The following is a 16,908-nucleotide window of genomic DNA, read 5'->3' as shown; positions in this document are numbered from 1 at the left end:
AGCTTGCTCTTCGTGTGGCCGCCTTTTATTCCAATCTTTGGTCTGCTTGGACCCTTCTGTAGGCAATCGGGCTGCTTTCTCCTTCGCACGCTTTTCTGCCCATCATTGGCACATGCTGATTGGAGGATTCAAATCCTCCCCCAAATCCTGGCCAGTCAGTGCCCTGGACTCTTCCTGTGCTGCTGGCTCCTCTTGGAGTTGCATTTTCCCGAATTCAGCCTGGTAAGTTTTTATTTCCTCCTCTGACTCAGAATGGGTTTTGCTTTCTGAGTCAGAGGCAGGCTTGACTCTGACAGTCCTCTTGAAGCACAACCCTAAAACATATATACATAATACATAAGCACTGCTATACCATCTCATCTTCTAAGAATTCTCTGTTCCATCTAGCCAAGTATTGCCTATGTTGACTGGCAGCACTACTCTAAAGTCTCTGGAGAAGCTCTTCCCATGGAGAAGGAATATTATGTGGGAAAGTGAACATAAGGGAAGGTTTAATAGAACTCCTTTTTCCTTTCACCTCTGCCTTATATCTTCTTTATATCTGCTTTTTATATACCCCTGTTAGTATAATCCATATAAAGGTCAAATGTTATTCTTAAAGTATGATAGGAATCGATGGACACTTCCATAGAAGCATGAGCATCTGCTGGAGGGACATCATTTTGGTGTCAGCATGGCTTGCAACATACTAGATTGTACACCAGTTTGAAAGCAGCGTGGACCTCTGAACTCCAATGAAATCAGCAGTGCTGGAGAGTGAAGTTGATTTATTCCTAGTTCACCTGTGGGGTAGTCAAAACTGCTGCAAAGCTATATGATTTTTAAGATGTTGTGCCTTGTTTCTCCATTGTAGGAATTTTTATCCTCTCCTTACTTGGAGCTTCAGGGCAGTCCAGATGAGCAAGAAGGAGCCTACAAAATGCCATACTATTGATTTTTTTTTTTTTACCTTTCCTTTCTTTGTCTCTTATGTGGAGTCAGACATGAGGGGATTTTTGCAGTTGTGGGACTTAGCATAGAGTAATAATTTTCAGTCCTTATTCTCAGCATATGAGGTTGCCAGAAGTGAAGACAATCACAGCTTGCCTTCAAATGGCTTTTGAGAGTTGGGAAATGAAAAGAGTGGTGGCGTGAAAGTCCCTTTATTTCCCATCTCTTTAACTAATTATAGGAGAGAAGGGAAAAGCCTTAATAGAAATATGGCATCTAGGAGGAGGATTTATCCCCTTCCTTCCCAGCATGAATAAACTGAATCTTCCACATGTCTAGGATGCTTGGAAAGTAAGCTCACATTAGTGACAGTGGGAATTCTTTTTCTAACATTGTTTGATGTATGGAGCAGGTGTGTGATTTTCATTACAGTCATCCTGGAACAGAAATATACATTCTTGTACTTGTACTGGCAAGGATCCTCCCTCTGCTTGTAATCAAGTAAAAACAAAGTGCACAGAAACTATTTATGTGTCTCATTTGATTCTAGCTGTTTGAGAGGGTATGTAGCTGGTTATACACCCCCTTCCCATATTGTGCTAAAGTTGCATAGACATTCTTGTCTGTTCTGTAACTGAAGCAGATGTGTCAGCAAGCATTTAACCTTCTCTTATAAAGTGTACCCTTGTCCCTGGGGAGAACAATCATGGATGTACATTACTAGTCAGACTGATGAAGAATTTATGTTGGCTGAGGCTGTGTCTGGCACATTCATCAGCATCTATCTGGTATGGTTTACCTATAAGTTCTCAGTAGGCATTCATCCATGAAGGAAAATGTGCAAACAGAGCTGATGTATCCCTGGACTCTGTATATAATTCTTTCTTTCTTTCTTTCTTTCTTTCTTTCTTTCTTTCTTTCTTTCTTTCTTTCTTTCTTTCTTTCTTTCTTTCTCCCTCCCTCCCTCCCTCCCTCCCTCCCTCCCTCCCTCCCTCCCTCTCATTCTTTCAAGTCACTGATTGCAATGTAGTAATTCTGAAATCTCAATTCCAGTGGTAATAAATACATTTCTAAAAACCACCTTTCTTTTACCATCCCCCTGCCCCCATGTTGAAATAGAAATAAATGGAGAGAATTGCAAAGGTTATTTTATTGTTTTCTGGATATCCAAACCTGTTCTAATAAAATTAGCAGTGAATGAGATTTTGTGAAATTGTTTCTTCTGAGTAATATTTTGCTAGATCATATGAAGGTGGTTCAGTGATAACAGAGAATTCTTTCAATTATATCAAACCTTCTGTTACTGCATTTTATTTAATGGAATTACCCCCTTTAATGGCAGAACATCAATTCAATTTGTAGGCCAAATCTGATCGATGTATTAAGCAAGCCGCCACTGAGACATTTATTGAGATATTCTATCTTGCTTTCTTTTTAAATATTTCTAAAAGGTGGCAGCCTTTACATGAAAATGCCATGAAGAGGTTTGTTTTCTTGGCAGAAATATTTATGCAAGGATTATCTAGCTGTTGCAATGTGATTTGAACCTGACTATTCCAGTGCATGGTTAAAGCATGCATTTTCCTGTAAACTCAGAAAAAGAGGGATGTATTGCAACTTATTGGCCCGATTTACATATAAAGTTAAGCCAGGAGTTATTCTGTATAACTGTGTCTCTAAACAATCTGCTTTATAGCTGTAGTGTGATCTGTGGGTAGATCTTTGTATCACACTGAAGACCTATTGGAGGAAGACTGTGGAAGATAAAATAATGGTTTCAACAACTGAATTTTAATTTGTAAAGGGCTCTGTTACAGGACTGTTAATTACTTTTGCTGCAGATTGTCCACAGGACATTAGCTGCGATGTTGGGATCCTTGGCTGCCTTAGCTGCCTTAGCTACAATTGGTGATGTAAGTAGCAAACTGTTTATTATTCAAATCTTTATAATTCAGATCTCTTGGCTACAGATTCTGATTTAACTTTGCTGTGCCATGAACAGTTGGGGTCTTTGCTTCAAAAAGTATCTGTACTTAAGCTCACAAAAGATGTGTAAGGAGATGTGTATAGATGTGTTAACCAAGTTAGGAACCATGACAATAATTTTAAATGTATAGTGGGAAAAGGCAGTATCAAATTAAAAATGCATTCAGAAGGAACCTCGTCTAGTTTGAAGACACACTTCACAAATATTAATGATAGTACAGGAGTAGAAATCTGCCGATTTTTAGGGTTCAGCTACCCTTAGCCTTAACTCTGTCTCACTCCCATTTTCTTTGTACACATTACATTACTTCAGTTCTCCTTCCTTCACAGCAAACCTACTGCTAAGGCTAGCAAACAAAAAAGTAAAGTCTGTTGCTGAGATCTCCAGAGATGCAGTTGATTCTCATTTTTCAAAACATCAAAACCATTATTTGCAGAGGCATCCATGTTGCCCAAATGTTGAAACTTGCTTCATGATATCATAAAACCCTCCTTTTAAATCAATTTAAAAGGAGGGTTTTGCATCACCATTTCATGTCTTGCTCCACTTGAACCCCTTCTGCAAACTCCCATGATTATCTGTGAAGTTTTCAGTTTTGAATAATGGAGAGAATGGAACAGGTTTTTGGAAAACTAACTTTTGGAGAGGCATGGAGAAGAACACACAAAACATTGGGTTGCATACTGGACAATCCCACTGTCAACAGGACAACTAGTACATTTTAGGGAAATAAGGAATTTGGTTTCCATGGCAAACAAGTCCTTGCGCAAAAGACCTAGAAAATGGATTACACATCTCCCTCATCTTGATTATATAGCAGCTTTTTCTGTGTGATAACTTGAAAGGGGAGGAAGCATCCCCACATTCATTGTCATTCCAGATTGGCCCTGGGGTTTGTTATTTCATTAGTTCCTCTTATTATTGTCTACTTTTTCTTTTTTTTAATGAGGGGAGAGTTGCACATTGCTGTTTCAATTAGGAGAAAAATGTGCCATATTTGGACATTCACTCATGAATGACCAGTGGTCATTTTTTGCTGGCATTTGTTCCTCATCCTTACAGTTAATTCATTTTAATGTCATTTTCCATATTGCCCCAGACAATTTTACAATAAAGATTCTCAAAATGTGGCCTGGGACCTCTGGTGGCCCCTGGAAATCCATAAATTATCCACCACAACTTCCTGCTTTCATTGCCAGATGGCTGGCCAGGGCAGAGCTCACTCATTGCCTACTTCCCCATGTTCATTGCCACTCAGCTTTTTCCAAAAATGGATTATTGGCTGAAAATTGGTCATCAAAGCGTAAATATGATAATATCTGAGTGCTGAATTCAGGAAAAACTGACCATATTGAACAGGTCTTGAGTGCAGTTATGGACTGTGGATCCACATGTGCTGTGCTAAGTGGACATATGGCCTTGAAAAGCAACTCAGAAGTGTGAATAGCAAATAGGACTATGAATACCTAAACATGTGTTTTCATTGGGTTGGAAATTCACTTACTCAGGTGTTTTGTTAGGGAAAAACTTGTCTAGCACGTTCAAATGATAAACACTTAATTTGGGGGGGGGCGAAGGATGGTTAAAATTGAGTTTCAAGAAGGTCTTTGAAATTGGAAGGGAGGGGAAGGCATACAGCAATGTTATTATCACCATTATTGTATTTGCTGAAAAACAAATTTCTATGCTTTTGAAGACAGAAAAGTATTTCTTTACTTGTGTGATCTACACATTGTCCAGATGTTTATTTAGTAGTCCATAACTGCAGATCTTTTGAGAAACACTACTTTAAAAAATTACATTTTTAGCCCTTATTTCTTTAATTTTTTTCAACTGTTTCTATATTCTTTCAAATGCTAATAGTATTTTTGTCAGCAAAAATAAGGAATGTGTTTATACAATTTTCATTTATTTTCACATTTTAATTTATGATCAATATTGTTATAAATAAATTTAAAAAACCCTCCATTTTACCCTTTCAAATTGTCAACAGATTTCCTGTTTGGATTCCTAGCAAAAATATTAAGTCATTTCCTTTAAGGAATTGGGTTTTTTAAACAAACAAACAAACAAACAAAAAAATAGTGTTTGAATTTCCAAGACTCAGTGACTAGATAAAAAGATCAATGTGATTCAGTGATAATTACACTCTCTAATTGCAGAAGCCGAGCCTGATCAAAGTAGTGGCATGGATTGATTACGAAACTCTGGCACTATTGTTTGGAATGGTAATTAAACATTTCCATGGCATCTTAAAATATCTGAAATTTAAAAAATACTATATATAAACCATGAAGGTTACTAGACATTCATGTGTGCAGTTGGAGAGGGAGAGCTTCAACATTAGCTCCCTTTTAACTGCTTCAGCTTAAAAAGTTAAGAACGAGCACATCCCAGACATGGCAGGGAATCAGTCACAAGCATGTACCACAAGCCTGCCAGTCCATATTTTGGGATGTCCAATCCCCTCAGGCTTTTTCAGGGTCACCTTTTCCAGGGTATCTGGGCGTAGTTATCTCCCTAAGGGAGAATGTCTCACCTGGGGCAGGTAGTTAAACTGTTACCATCTGCTCTTAGGTGAAGAAATGCTGCCTCTTCCCAATCCTCTCCGTGAATCTGGATGGGGAAGAACAGGAGATTCCTCTTCTCAAGGACTTAACTTCTAAGCAAATGGCTTCAGTTTCTCCCTCTAACCAGGTTTGGGCCTAGGTAAAAACTCAGCACTGAAGAACGTTTGCCATTATAATAATTATAGCAAAGGGAGCACTTGGGGATGAGATAGCTCCATGGGATAGGAGGCCCAGATCTACATACACAAGCTAGTGTTCCTTAATCAGCAAAGAAAGAAAGAACTAGAGGTTCAGAAAATGGGAGCAAAAGTAACGTTGCACACCTGATCAGACCAGCACTGAAAAGAAATGTACAGGATCACTCCTGGAACAGTTGTCTGTACCTTCCCTGTTAATTTTACCCTTGTGCGGTGTTTCTTGATCTTGGCAACTTTAAGATGTGTGGACTTCAACTCCCAGAATTCTCCTCATGCTGGCTGGGGAATTCTGGGAGTTGAAGTCCATACATCTTAAAGTTGCTAAGGTCGAGAAACACTGCCCTAGTGATTCTAGCTGTCCCAGGACTTTTGAGAACAGGGCCTTATCTTAGATCCAATCAGAAAATCTGCTCCTACAGTGCTTGTTGTTCTGAGACCTGCTACCAATAAAGATACTGCTAACCACCTCTAATCGCAAGAGGACAGTGGTTTTACAGAAATAGACAATTTATACAGTCATCTCCTAAACCGCAGGCCACAACTGGAACTTTACTGAATCTGGGTCAGTTGAGAGAGCGCTGCTTTTGAGCTAGTTGTTGAAAAAGGGCTATCTTCATCTGTTCACTATATAGATGAGAATGCATGCTGAGTACAAGATCTTGCTTTGTGATGCTTACAGCTTCTATATTTCTTGGCTTTGGCCTGGTGATATTTCTTGTTAGGGTGAACTATTATGCATTGAAAAATTAATCTGCTTTGGGAAATCTCTCCATTAACTAAAATGAAGAAATCAACAAATGGTTATACCTTTCCGTATCTCTTAAAACACAGTTGGATATGATTTGGATTCATGGTAGCCCCTTCTGAAAATATAAAACAGTGATAAGCAACGTTTTCACCCTTGAGGACTACATGAAGTGGGAGTGAGCCACACTCAAATGCAAATAGATACATATATATGCATGTGTGCACATCTTTAGACACAGTTACTAAGTGAGTCCTCCTTGTATGTCCTGTTTCCCTGAAGATTTTCAGTAGTGCAACGCATCTGGGTGGGGCAAAAGTCAGAAGGCACTCATACTTGGCTACACAGAAGTCTTGAAGTACTTTGGAAATAAAAGTCACTGGCAGAGTCCTAGCAAGTTCTAGAGATATAGCATCAATCACAAAGTCCCTCCCAATGGCTGGCAATTTTCCTTTTAACTTACATGGGAGAAGTTCAAACTTATTGAAAATTGAAATTAAGTACTCTCAAAAGAAAGATTTAGGAATAGCCTACTCTGGACAAAAATGCTTCAGTTGAGGACCATTGAAATGCCCCAAAATCTTTATCTAAAGTGGATGCAGGTTCCTACCCACTATCAAGAATGCCCAATACAAGTGTTCTTTTTTAAACACTGAAAAAGAGTTTGCACTGAAAATCTGCTCTGGAATTCATTTAATGACACTGGTTCACCAAAGAAAAATAGCATGTTCAATTTGATCTGAAAGATTGTCTAAAAGAGTAATATTTACATATGTAAAATAAATTCAAACATAGCAGCACAGCTGGTTTAAAAGCTTTCTGCCTTTCTAGATGCTTTTGGTTGCTATCTTCTCTGAAACTGGATTTTTTGATTACTGTGCAGTAAAGGTGAGTTTGTTTTTAATGGTAAGTACCTCCTATTTAGCATCAGAGTTTAAAAATACTTTGGTATGTGTATTACACTGAAAAGCGTGCTTGAGTATTTCTCTGGTTATTTGCTTCAATTCTGCTCTAAATAATGCTGACTGCCTTTACAAAAATGCTAGCTATCTTTTGTAAAGTCTTAACCAATCTGATGAAATTTAGAGATACTATTTTAGAAGACTTGGCAAAGATTCAGGACACATTCTTAATCTGTCTTGCAATTAACAGCACTTACATGCCACTTATTTCAATAAGACTGAGCGAGTAGCTTCACCCAACAGGTGATCTCAAATACTGGGTATCTACCACTATACTGTTTATCTCTGGGTTACACATCTCTTGACCTCCAGTTAATCTGGACTAAAACTCCCATAAATCTTCAGGTCAACATAACTAAAGGCAAGGGTTTATAAAAACTGTAGTCAAAATAACTGGATGGCATTGAGTAGCCACCTCTGAGAATATCCAACAGTCTATAGCGAATTTCAGTTTCTTAGAGGATTTCCACATCACCATTTTACAATGTTATTGAGATAGGCTTTATATCCCATCAGTGATACCAGGGTGAAGTTATAAACTGCTAGTGTGTAAGTCTTAATGCCTGCATCTATAAGTAATTGCATATTTTCCATATATATGTAAATATACAGTATATATACAGTGTGTGTGTGTATTGTTTGTGTATGTGTATGTATGTGTATGTGTGTGTGTGTATATGTGTGTGTGTATATGTGTGTGTGTGTGTGTATACACACACACATACACATACATACATACATACATACAAGTTTTATGATGCCCTGTTGCACAGAAAAGCTAGATATACTAAGGGCTTGTGACCAGCTATAGTAGCACACTGGCTGTAGCACTGAGAGAACAAACAATGACTTCACTTATACTTTTTCTAATAATCATTGCAGTCATTAAAATAACTGACTTTCTTACACGAACATTGCTGTTTTGATAGCTCATTGGGTTACAATTTTCAAATAAAATAAGAACTATCTCATGGATTTGCTCATGGTTTTTGAGTGAGTATGATTACTTGTACCTTGGGAAAAAAAGGGAGCTGATCTAGGCAGTTTTTTGGTTTATATGTTTCTTCCTTTCTTTAGTATATTTGGGAAGAGGTGTTCAAAAATATCCACTTCAAACAAATACGGAAAACATTAGTTTTTAACGGTGCTGTATCTGTGGAGTCCTTGGTGCTCTCTGAGCTTGGTTGTTTGCTTGCCCCCACACTCACTAGCACTGATGATGTTACCTGGTCAGGTAATGAAATGTCTGCAAGCAAACAACCAAGCTCAGAGAGCACCAAGGACTCCCCACTTTAACCCTGAGCTACATATATTCTCTTCTAGTATGATGTGTCTGAAATAAGTTGCTTCAAACCATGGTTACAAAAGTAGCTAGTTCTAATTATAATTATGATCAATATTACTTCAGGATTTGGATCTCACTGAAAACCTGTTAATTGAAATCAGAAACCAAACTGCCTGTTAAATGAGAAGAAAATAAGGAAAAGTACATTAGCTCAAAGCCTGTATACTTACTGACAAATGATGGTTTCCTATTACATCTAAATTAGGCTTCTGTGAACAATTTTGACGTACACTTGTATCTGAACTCTGATAATAGTTATTTTTTGTCCAAAAGGTCTTATGTTGGAAATAAAACAATACTGAATTATCTGGTGGTAACCAAGAGACTATAGACAGACATCGATTCCCATGCAGCACTGCAACTTCCCACAGGCCCTAATTTCTGAAAAATTGCATTAAATAAATGAAGAAATGTGCCAAAGACATTGTTATTCTAAGTTTCATATTCAAGATAAAAGTTGTTCTTGAGATTAGAGGCAGGCTGGGTATAGTGTGTATAGTAATAGTAATGTATGCACCTAGAACTTCAAATCTTATCTTGAGAAATTTGCTAAGTGACTACTGTAAATCAACAGAATCCCTAATGTATGTCATGACAAGAAAAGCTGACCTGCATAAAGGTGCTGCATGTTGTTGATCACCTTCACCTATTTCACTATCTTTTTGCATTTGTCTTTTTATTAGGCTTACAGACTTTCTCGAGGTAGGGTGTGGACTATGATTATCATTCTTTGTCTTATTGCTGCAATTCTCTCAGCCTTCCTGGACAATGTTACTACAGTGCTCCTCTTTACTCCAGTAACTATAAGGTATTTTTCAAGTTGTCTCATGTATTGTAGTACATTATCTATTTGATTGCATTAATATTTTACTTTTTTCCATTTTGGGCAAAGAGTTAAAAAGGTTCCAATAGTTGTTTATGTATGAAGCATATATGAATCGAAGCAAAATAGCATACTATAAAAATATAAGTGGAACCTGCAGTGAAACAAAGGTTTTTAACATTATTATTGCCTGAAGTTTGCTGTGCCCTCCTCCATAACACCATCCCATTGTCCCCGCTCACCATTTTTTCCCTTCCTTCAGCAATAGTAAATCAGCATTCTGAGATAGGTGAAGATGGACAACTGTTGCTGAGGACTTATTTCATTTATTTATTTGTTTTATTGTAAAAAATCAAACATTATTCAGAAATTTTATTATTATCAAATGTATATACTGCCCATCTCACCATAAACTAAAACTTGACAAATACTTAAGCAAAAGCTAAAACAAATAAGCATCGTTTAAAATATATATGTATAAAATAACTGATCTTGAAAATAGATCCCCTACACTGCGATAGCTATAAAAAAACATTACTGGAGACTTATCATCTAATAAAAAAAGAAAGAATTTTCTCCTAATCCAGCCTACCAAGTTATAATCACATTATTAGATCTGTGTGCCATGCTGAGTAAAAATGGAGTGGGGTTACTGTCTTGATTTCTCCAAATTTGTCATGGGCAGAAACTTCTGAAATGGGATGTTGTGAAATGTCCTTTCTTGGAAGCATTAATCTGTGATTGGCACAAAATATTAAAAAAGTATTTAGCAGGGTAAAAACACTTACAAGTGGAGCAGCACTGTAAAAATACTTGCCAATTGCAATTCTGGCTAAAATTGGCTTGTTGATTCTCAGAAAAGTCCTAGTGGATCAGCACTATAAAAATGCTTGTCGTACTCTGACTTTTCTGAATTGCAATATAAAAACCATTGTTTCAACTCAGTTGTGATTCTCTCAGAATCCAATGAAACCAGAAATTGTGCTGAGAGACAACAATGTTTTAAATCCAGACTGGTATCTTTCTTCTAGAATAAATGAAAATTATTCTGAATAATCAAAGAAGGAAGAGAATCAACAAGCCAATTTTAGCCAGAATTGCAATTGGCAATCATATTGAGCTGTATTATAGGTTTATGTAGTTTTTTGAAGTGCTTCAGCAATCTTGAAGTTGTTTTTAATCTACCTCTATTTTGTATAAATATCTGTGGTTCTTATTCTAGTAAGCTGAACATTGTTTTAATAACTGTCTCTTTCTGCCTTTTCCTTTGGGTTAAAATAATGTTCACCCCCAGTGGACTAATGTCTATCAAGTCTGCTTAATTGTATTGTCAGCGCAGAGTTAATTTTTCTCAATCTAGTTGGCTCTTTTAGAATAGAATTTGCATCCTAGATTATATTTGGTAGTCACACTTTTATCCCACTTTTTAACCACACTTTCCCCCCATTTTTATTTTTTAAATTAATTAGGTAAAACAAACAACAAAAAAAGCAAAAACAAAGAAAAGTAAAAGAGTACACATACATGTTGTTGTTTATTCGTTTAGTCGCTTCCGACTCTTCGTGATTTCATGGGCCAGCCCACGCCGGAGCTTCCTGTCGGTCGTCAACACCCCCAGCTCCCCCAGGGACGAGTCCGTCACCTCTAGAATATCATCTATCCACCTTGCCCTTGGTCGGCCCCTCTTCCTTTTGCCTTCCACTTTCCCTAGCATCAGCATCTTCTGCAGGGTGTCCTGTCTTCTCATTATGTGGCCAAAGTATTTCAGCTTTGCCTTTAATATCGTTCCCTCAAGTGAGCAGTCTGGCTTAATTTCCTGGAGGATGGACTGGTTTGATCTTCTTGCAGTCCAAGGCACTTTCAGAATTTTCCTCCAACACCACAGTTCAAAAGCATCGATCTTCCTTCGCTCAGCCTTCCTTATGGTCCAGCTCTCGCAGCCATATGTTACTACAGGGAACACCATTGCTTTAACTATGTGGACCTTTGTTGTCAGTGTGATGTCTCTGCTCTTAACTATTTTATCGAGATTTGTCATTGCTCTTCTCCCAAGGATTAAGCTGTGATGATTGCCTTTATCCAAATAAAACTCTCAGACTCAAAATCACAATTCAGGTTCTGGGTTTATTTAGAAAAGAGTGCAAACAGGTAAAAAGCTGAGAATGAGAAAAGCGCGCCTAAACTCAAACTAAATATTATCGTTTCAAACATCAGCCCACCCCCTCCCTCGCATACAGTACAGCCCCACATTCCCAGGTGCTCCTAACGAGCTCTGCTGATCAACGGGTAAAAAGACCTTGACATTTAAGAGATAGCCCAAACACATTCCTCCCTGGCACAGTCCAGCACGTCTTGAGTACAAGGCTCTCAGCAGCACCCTCCCAGCCAGTACACGTATCAGCACCTTAGCAAGTAAACCGTTACGATGCATAAACACCGCAACGGTGAACATGACATAAGCATCTTCTGATTTCCTGACTGCAGTCAGCATCCGCAGTAATCTTTGCACCTAGAAATACAAAGTCTTTCACTGCTTCTACATTTTCTCCCTCTATTTGCCAGTTATCAATCAAGCTGGTTGCCATAATCTTGGTTTTTTTCAGGTTTAGCTCAAGTCAGCTTTTGCACTTTCTTCTTTCACCTTCATCATAAGGCTCCTCAGTTCCTCTTCGCTTTCAGCCATCAAAGTGGTATCATCTGCATATCTGAGATTGTTAATGTTTCTTCCAGCGATTTTAACTCCAGCCTTGGATTCCTCAAGCCCAGCACATCGCATGATGTGTTCTGCATACAGGTTGAATAGGTAGGGTGAGAGTATACAGCCCTGCCGTACTCCTTTCCCAATCTTAAACCAGTCCGTTGTTCCGTGGTCTGTTCTTACTGTTGCTACTTGGTCATTATACAGATTCTTCAGGAGGCAGACAAGATGACTTGGTATCCCCATACCACTAAGAACTTGCCACAATTTGTTATGGTCCACACAGTCAAAGGCTTTAGAATAGTCAATAAAACAGAAATAGATGTTCTTCTGAAATTCCTGGCTTTTTCCATTATCCAGCAGATATTGGCAATTTGGTCTCTAGTTCCTCTGCCTTTTCTAAAGCCAGCTTGTACATCTGGCAATTCTTGCTCCATGAATTGCTGAAGTCTGCCTTGCAGGATCTTGAGCATTACCTTACTGGCATGTGAAATGAGTGCCACTGTTCGATAGTTTGAACATTCTTTAGTGTTCCCCTTTTTTGGTATGGGGATATACGTTGATTTTTTCCAGTCTGATGGCCATTCTTGTGTTTTCCAAATTTGCTGGCATATAGCATGCATTACCTTGACAGCATCATCTTGCAAGATTTTGAACAGTTCAGCTGGGATGCCATCATCTCCTGCTGCCTTGTTATTAGCAATGCTTCTTAAGGCCCATTCAACCTCATTCTTCAGGATATCTGGCTCTAGCTCACTGACCACACCGTCAAAGCTATCCCTGATATTGTTATCCTTCCTATACAGGTCTTCTGTATATTCTTGCCACCTTTTCTTGATCTCTTCTTCTTCTGTTAGGTCCTTGCCATCTTTGTTTTTGATCATACCCATTTTTGCCTGGAATTTACCTCCGATGTTTCTAATTTTCTGGAAGAGGTCTCTTGTCCTTCCTATTCTATTGTCTTCTTCCACTTCCATGCATTGCTTGTTTAAAAATAATTCCTTATCTCTTCTGGCTAACCTCTGGAATTTTGCATTTAACTGGGCATATCTCCCCCTGTCACTGTTGCCTTTTGCTTTCCTTCTTTCTTGGCCTACTTCTAGTGTCTCAGCAGACAGACATTTTGCCTTCTTGGTTTTCTCTTTCTTTGGGATGTATTTTGTTGCCGCCTCCTGAACAATGTTGCAAACTTCTGTCCATAGTTCTTCCAGGACCCTATCTACTAAGTCCAGTCCCTTAAATCGATTCTTCACCTCCACTGCATATTCCTTAGGAATATTAGTGAGCTCATATCTAGCTGATCTGTGGGTCTTCCCTAATCTCTTTAGTCTGGTCCTAAATTGTGCAAGAAGAAGTTTGTGATCTGAACTACAGTCAGCTCCAGGTCTTGTTTTTACCGACTGTACAGATGTCCGCCACCTTTGGCTGCAAAGGATGTAGTCAATCTGATTTCGGTGTTGTCCATCTGGTGAAGTCCATGTATAAAGCCATCTTTTAGGTTGTTGGAAGAGAGTGTTTGTTATGCAGAGTGAGTTGTCTTGGCAAAATTCTATCAGCCTATGTCCTGCTTCATTTTGTTCTCCCAGGCCATGCTTACCTGTAATTCCAGGTGTCAATTGACTGCCCACCTTAGCATTCCAGTCTCCCGTGATGAAAATAACATCTCTTTTAGGCATATTGTCCAGTAGGTGCTGCAGATCCTCATAGAACTGATCTACTTCAGCTTCTTCAGCATCTGTGGTTGGGGCGTATATTTGGATCACTGTGATGTTAGATGGCTTGCCCTGAATTCGAATTGAGATCATTCTATCATTTTTTGGATTGTATCCAAGCACTGCTTTAGCCACTTGACTATTAATTATATGAAGGCTACTCCATTTCTTCTGTGGTCCTCTTGTCCACAGTAGTAGATCTGGTGGTCATTTGATGTGAAGTGGCCCACTCCAGTCCATTTCAATTCACTGATGCCCAAAATGTCTATCTTTAATCTTGACATCTCACCAATAACCACATCCAATTTGCCCTGGCTCATAGATCTTACCTTCCAGGTTCCAATGGTGTGTTGATCCTTAGAACATCGGATTCGCCGTTCACCACCAGCACCGTCGGCCGCTATCAGTCCTTTCGGCTTTGAGCTAGCTGCGTCATCACGGCTGGGGCTAGTTGAACTCATCCTCTGTTCCTCCCCAGTAGCATTTTGACCATCTTCTGACCTGGGAGTCTCATCTTCCGATGTTATATTGACATATCTCTGGTTGTACTGATCCATTTAGTTTTCACGGCAAGAATATTGGGGTGGGTTGCCATTACCTTCCCCAGGGATCGCATTTAGTCTGACCTCTCTGTCACGACCTTCCTGTCTTGGGTGGCCCTTCACGGGTTAGCTCATGGCATCATTGAGGTGTTCAAGCTCCAGCACCACGACAAAGTAACGATCCTTTGCTGAAGATACACATACATACATAAAAATACATACGTACATAAAAATAATCATGGAGAAAATCTATCTGCGTGGTCGCTAGAAGTCAACAATGACTTGATGGCACATAATCAATCAATCACATAAAATAAACTTTACACTAGAGCAAAGCTTGAAGTGAAAATATGATGATTACAAACAAAAGGATAAAGAAAAAATAGTATAGGAAGAAGCATTTTAGTGGCCTCCTTCTCTCTCTTTTTTCCCCTTCTTTTTGTTCCCCCAGCCACTAATTGCTACTTAAATATTTTTATACCATTCTTTAGACATCTGCAACTATTGCTCATTTCTATTTGGATCATTTGGATCATATTTTAAAATAGTTTCTGTTTTTCTTTAACTGACTGAATAGTGTGTGTGTGTGTGTGTGTATGCATACACACACACACACACACACTCTCTATATGTTTGTGTGTGTGTGTGTGTGTGTGTATGTGTGTATACACACATACACACACACACACTTCCAAAGTGGAGAAGCCTGTATTGTGGAGTGCTGTTGTATTTATTCTTCCTAGTCTGCCTTTGAAGTTGAAACAACATATTCAGTTCATGACTGGGCAAGGCAGAGGCTTTTTCTGTGGCTTCTCCTGCCCTGGTAGGAAGCTTCTGGCCTCCATCCAGCTCAGCAAGATACCTGTTACTAAGTCCTGTGGTCTGATGAAATCCTCCTAATCTTTACAACTCATTGAAAAATGAGGCATCACAACATTCAGGATTGAATGTAGATGGATCTTCCTAATTCATGTATATTAATCAGTGAGTGGCGAAGCCAGTATTTTACAATTAAAGCCTGAAAGAGTGTCAGGAATAAGATCTGGCCCTCACTTCTCTCTGCTTCCTTGCTTTCAGCAGTTTTTTTCTCTGAACTCAGATTACTTCCAGAACTAAACACAGTCTAGAAACGAACACAATGATGGGGTAAAGTCAGGGTGTTTCCCCCCACTTCACTGAAAAAGGATTGACTCTCCAGCCTTGTTGTCTGCATATCAACTGTAAACATGGCTGCCTGCACCTTACTTCCTTCAGCTCTTTTTCTAGAGTGATTTCCCCTCTCCTTCCTTCCCTTTTTTTTTACTTTAGTCACCGTCAGCCATTGTCCACATGCTAAGGGACTGTGGGCATTGTAGTCACAAGCTTTGTCCACTCCTGTTCTAGAGACTCCTTTCACTCACCTGCTTATTGCTTTGAGTGTTTGTGAGCAGAAGATTAAAGAGTCAAATCCGCTGGACACAGTAGCAGTTTAACTATGAATTAGCTCCTCTCCCCTTACTGAGTCGGCAGAACTCCACCTTTCAATCCAAGGAAGTGATAAAACTAGCATTTTATGGTTAATGTTTTTTTCTGATAGTCTCTGAAACGTTGATTTAATTGGAAGCAATACTAAGCGCACTAATTTCTAGATTCAAATATTTTTCATCCACTTAAGTGCCCTATCAGGTAAAATGAGGAGCACATATTAAATAAATAAACAAACAAACAAACAAATAATTTTTGTATTATAATGGGGATCACACATACATGGGTATACTTTAAAAAATTAGAGTTTTTAAATGAGTTATGTATTTCTTCTCTTACATGGTTTTGTTAATCATCCAATTCTTGTTATGTCTTCCCCAGGCTTCCTCAGTCCAATTTTAAAATGATTTTGTAAGCTCTTATTACCATGGTGATGAAACTTAGTAGCAAATCCTCCTGGCTCTCTGACAAAAGGGCTTTAGCCTTTTACCAGTGATGCAGGAAATATGATCTTATTTTCTTGTTAGGTTTTGTGGTAAGCTCACTTTTTAAAAAGAAAAGAACCACAGCTTCTGTTTTAAAAGAATTCATTCTTGCTCATGTTTCCATGACACTACAACTCAACACTGCTTTTGCATATAAACCATTGTGAAAAATTGGAAATAAATCTGAATCCAGAATAATATCACATGACATCACTTAATGGGCAAAATTTACTCATTAGAACTGGTTTTATGGACACTGACAGGGCATGTTTTTGCAAAATAATTTGTTTAGCTCCAGTGATATTGTAGTTGTACCTATAGACATTCTTATTTCTTTTTGAAGATACTCTACATTGTGCCAGTCATTTTAATTTGTTCTTCTCTAACCTCAAACTATAGAGTAAAGTAGGGGTGGACAACCTGTAGCTGTCTCAATACTGTTGGACTC

The 16,908-nt window shown here is 38.6% G+C and overlaps 1 protein-coding gene across 1 annotated transcript in view; it reads left to right on the top strand.

Annotated features, from left to right (window-relative positions):
* OCA2 (OCA2 melanosomal transmembrane protein) overlaps nucleotides 1-16,908 on the top strand; it is a 188,332-nt gene that overhangs the window by 53,227 nt on the left and 118,197 nt on the right. The window contains exons 9-12 of the mRNA XM_063304410.1: nucleotides 2,772-2,843; nucleotides 5,080-5,145; nucleotides 7,261-7,317; nucleotides 9,420-9,544. Coding sequence (XP_063160480.1) covers nucleotides 2,772-2,843; nucleotides 5,080-5,145; nucleotides 7,261-7,317; nucleotides 9,420-9,544 — 320 coding nt within the window. The remainder of the gene's footprint in view (nucleotides 1-2,771; nucleotides 2,844-5,079; nucleotides 5,146-7,260; nucleotides 7,318-9,419; nucleotides 9,545-16,908) is intronic.

Source organism: Candoia aspera, chromosome 5 (assembly GCF_035149785.1).
Source record: "Candoia aspera isolate rCanAsp1 chromosome 5, rCanAsp1.hap2, whole genome shotgun sequence".
Classification (NCBI taxonomy): Eukaryota; Metazoa; Chordata; class Lepidosauria; order Squamata; family Boidae; genus Candoia; species Candoia aspera.
This window is presented reverse-complemented; position numbering and strand designations above follow the sequence as displayed.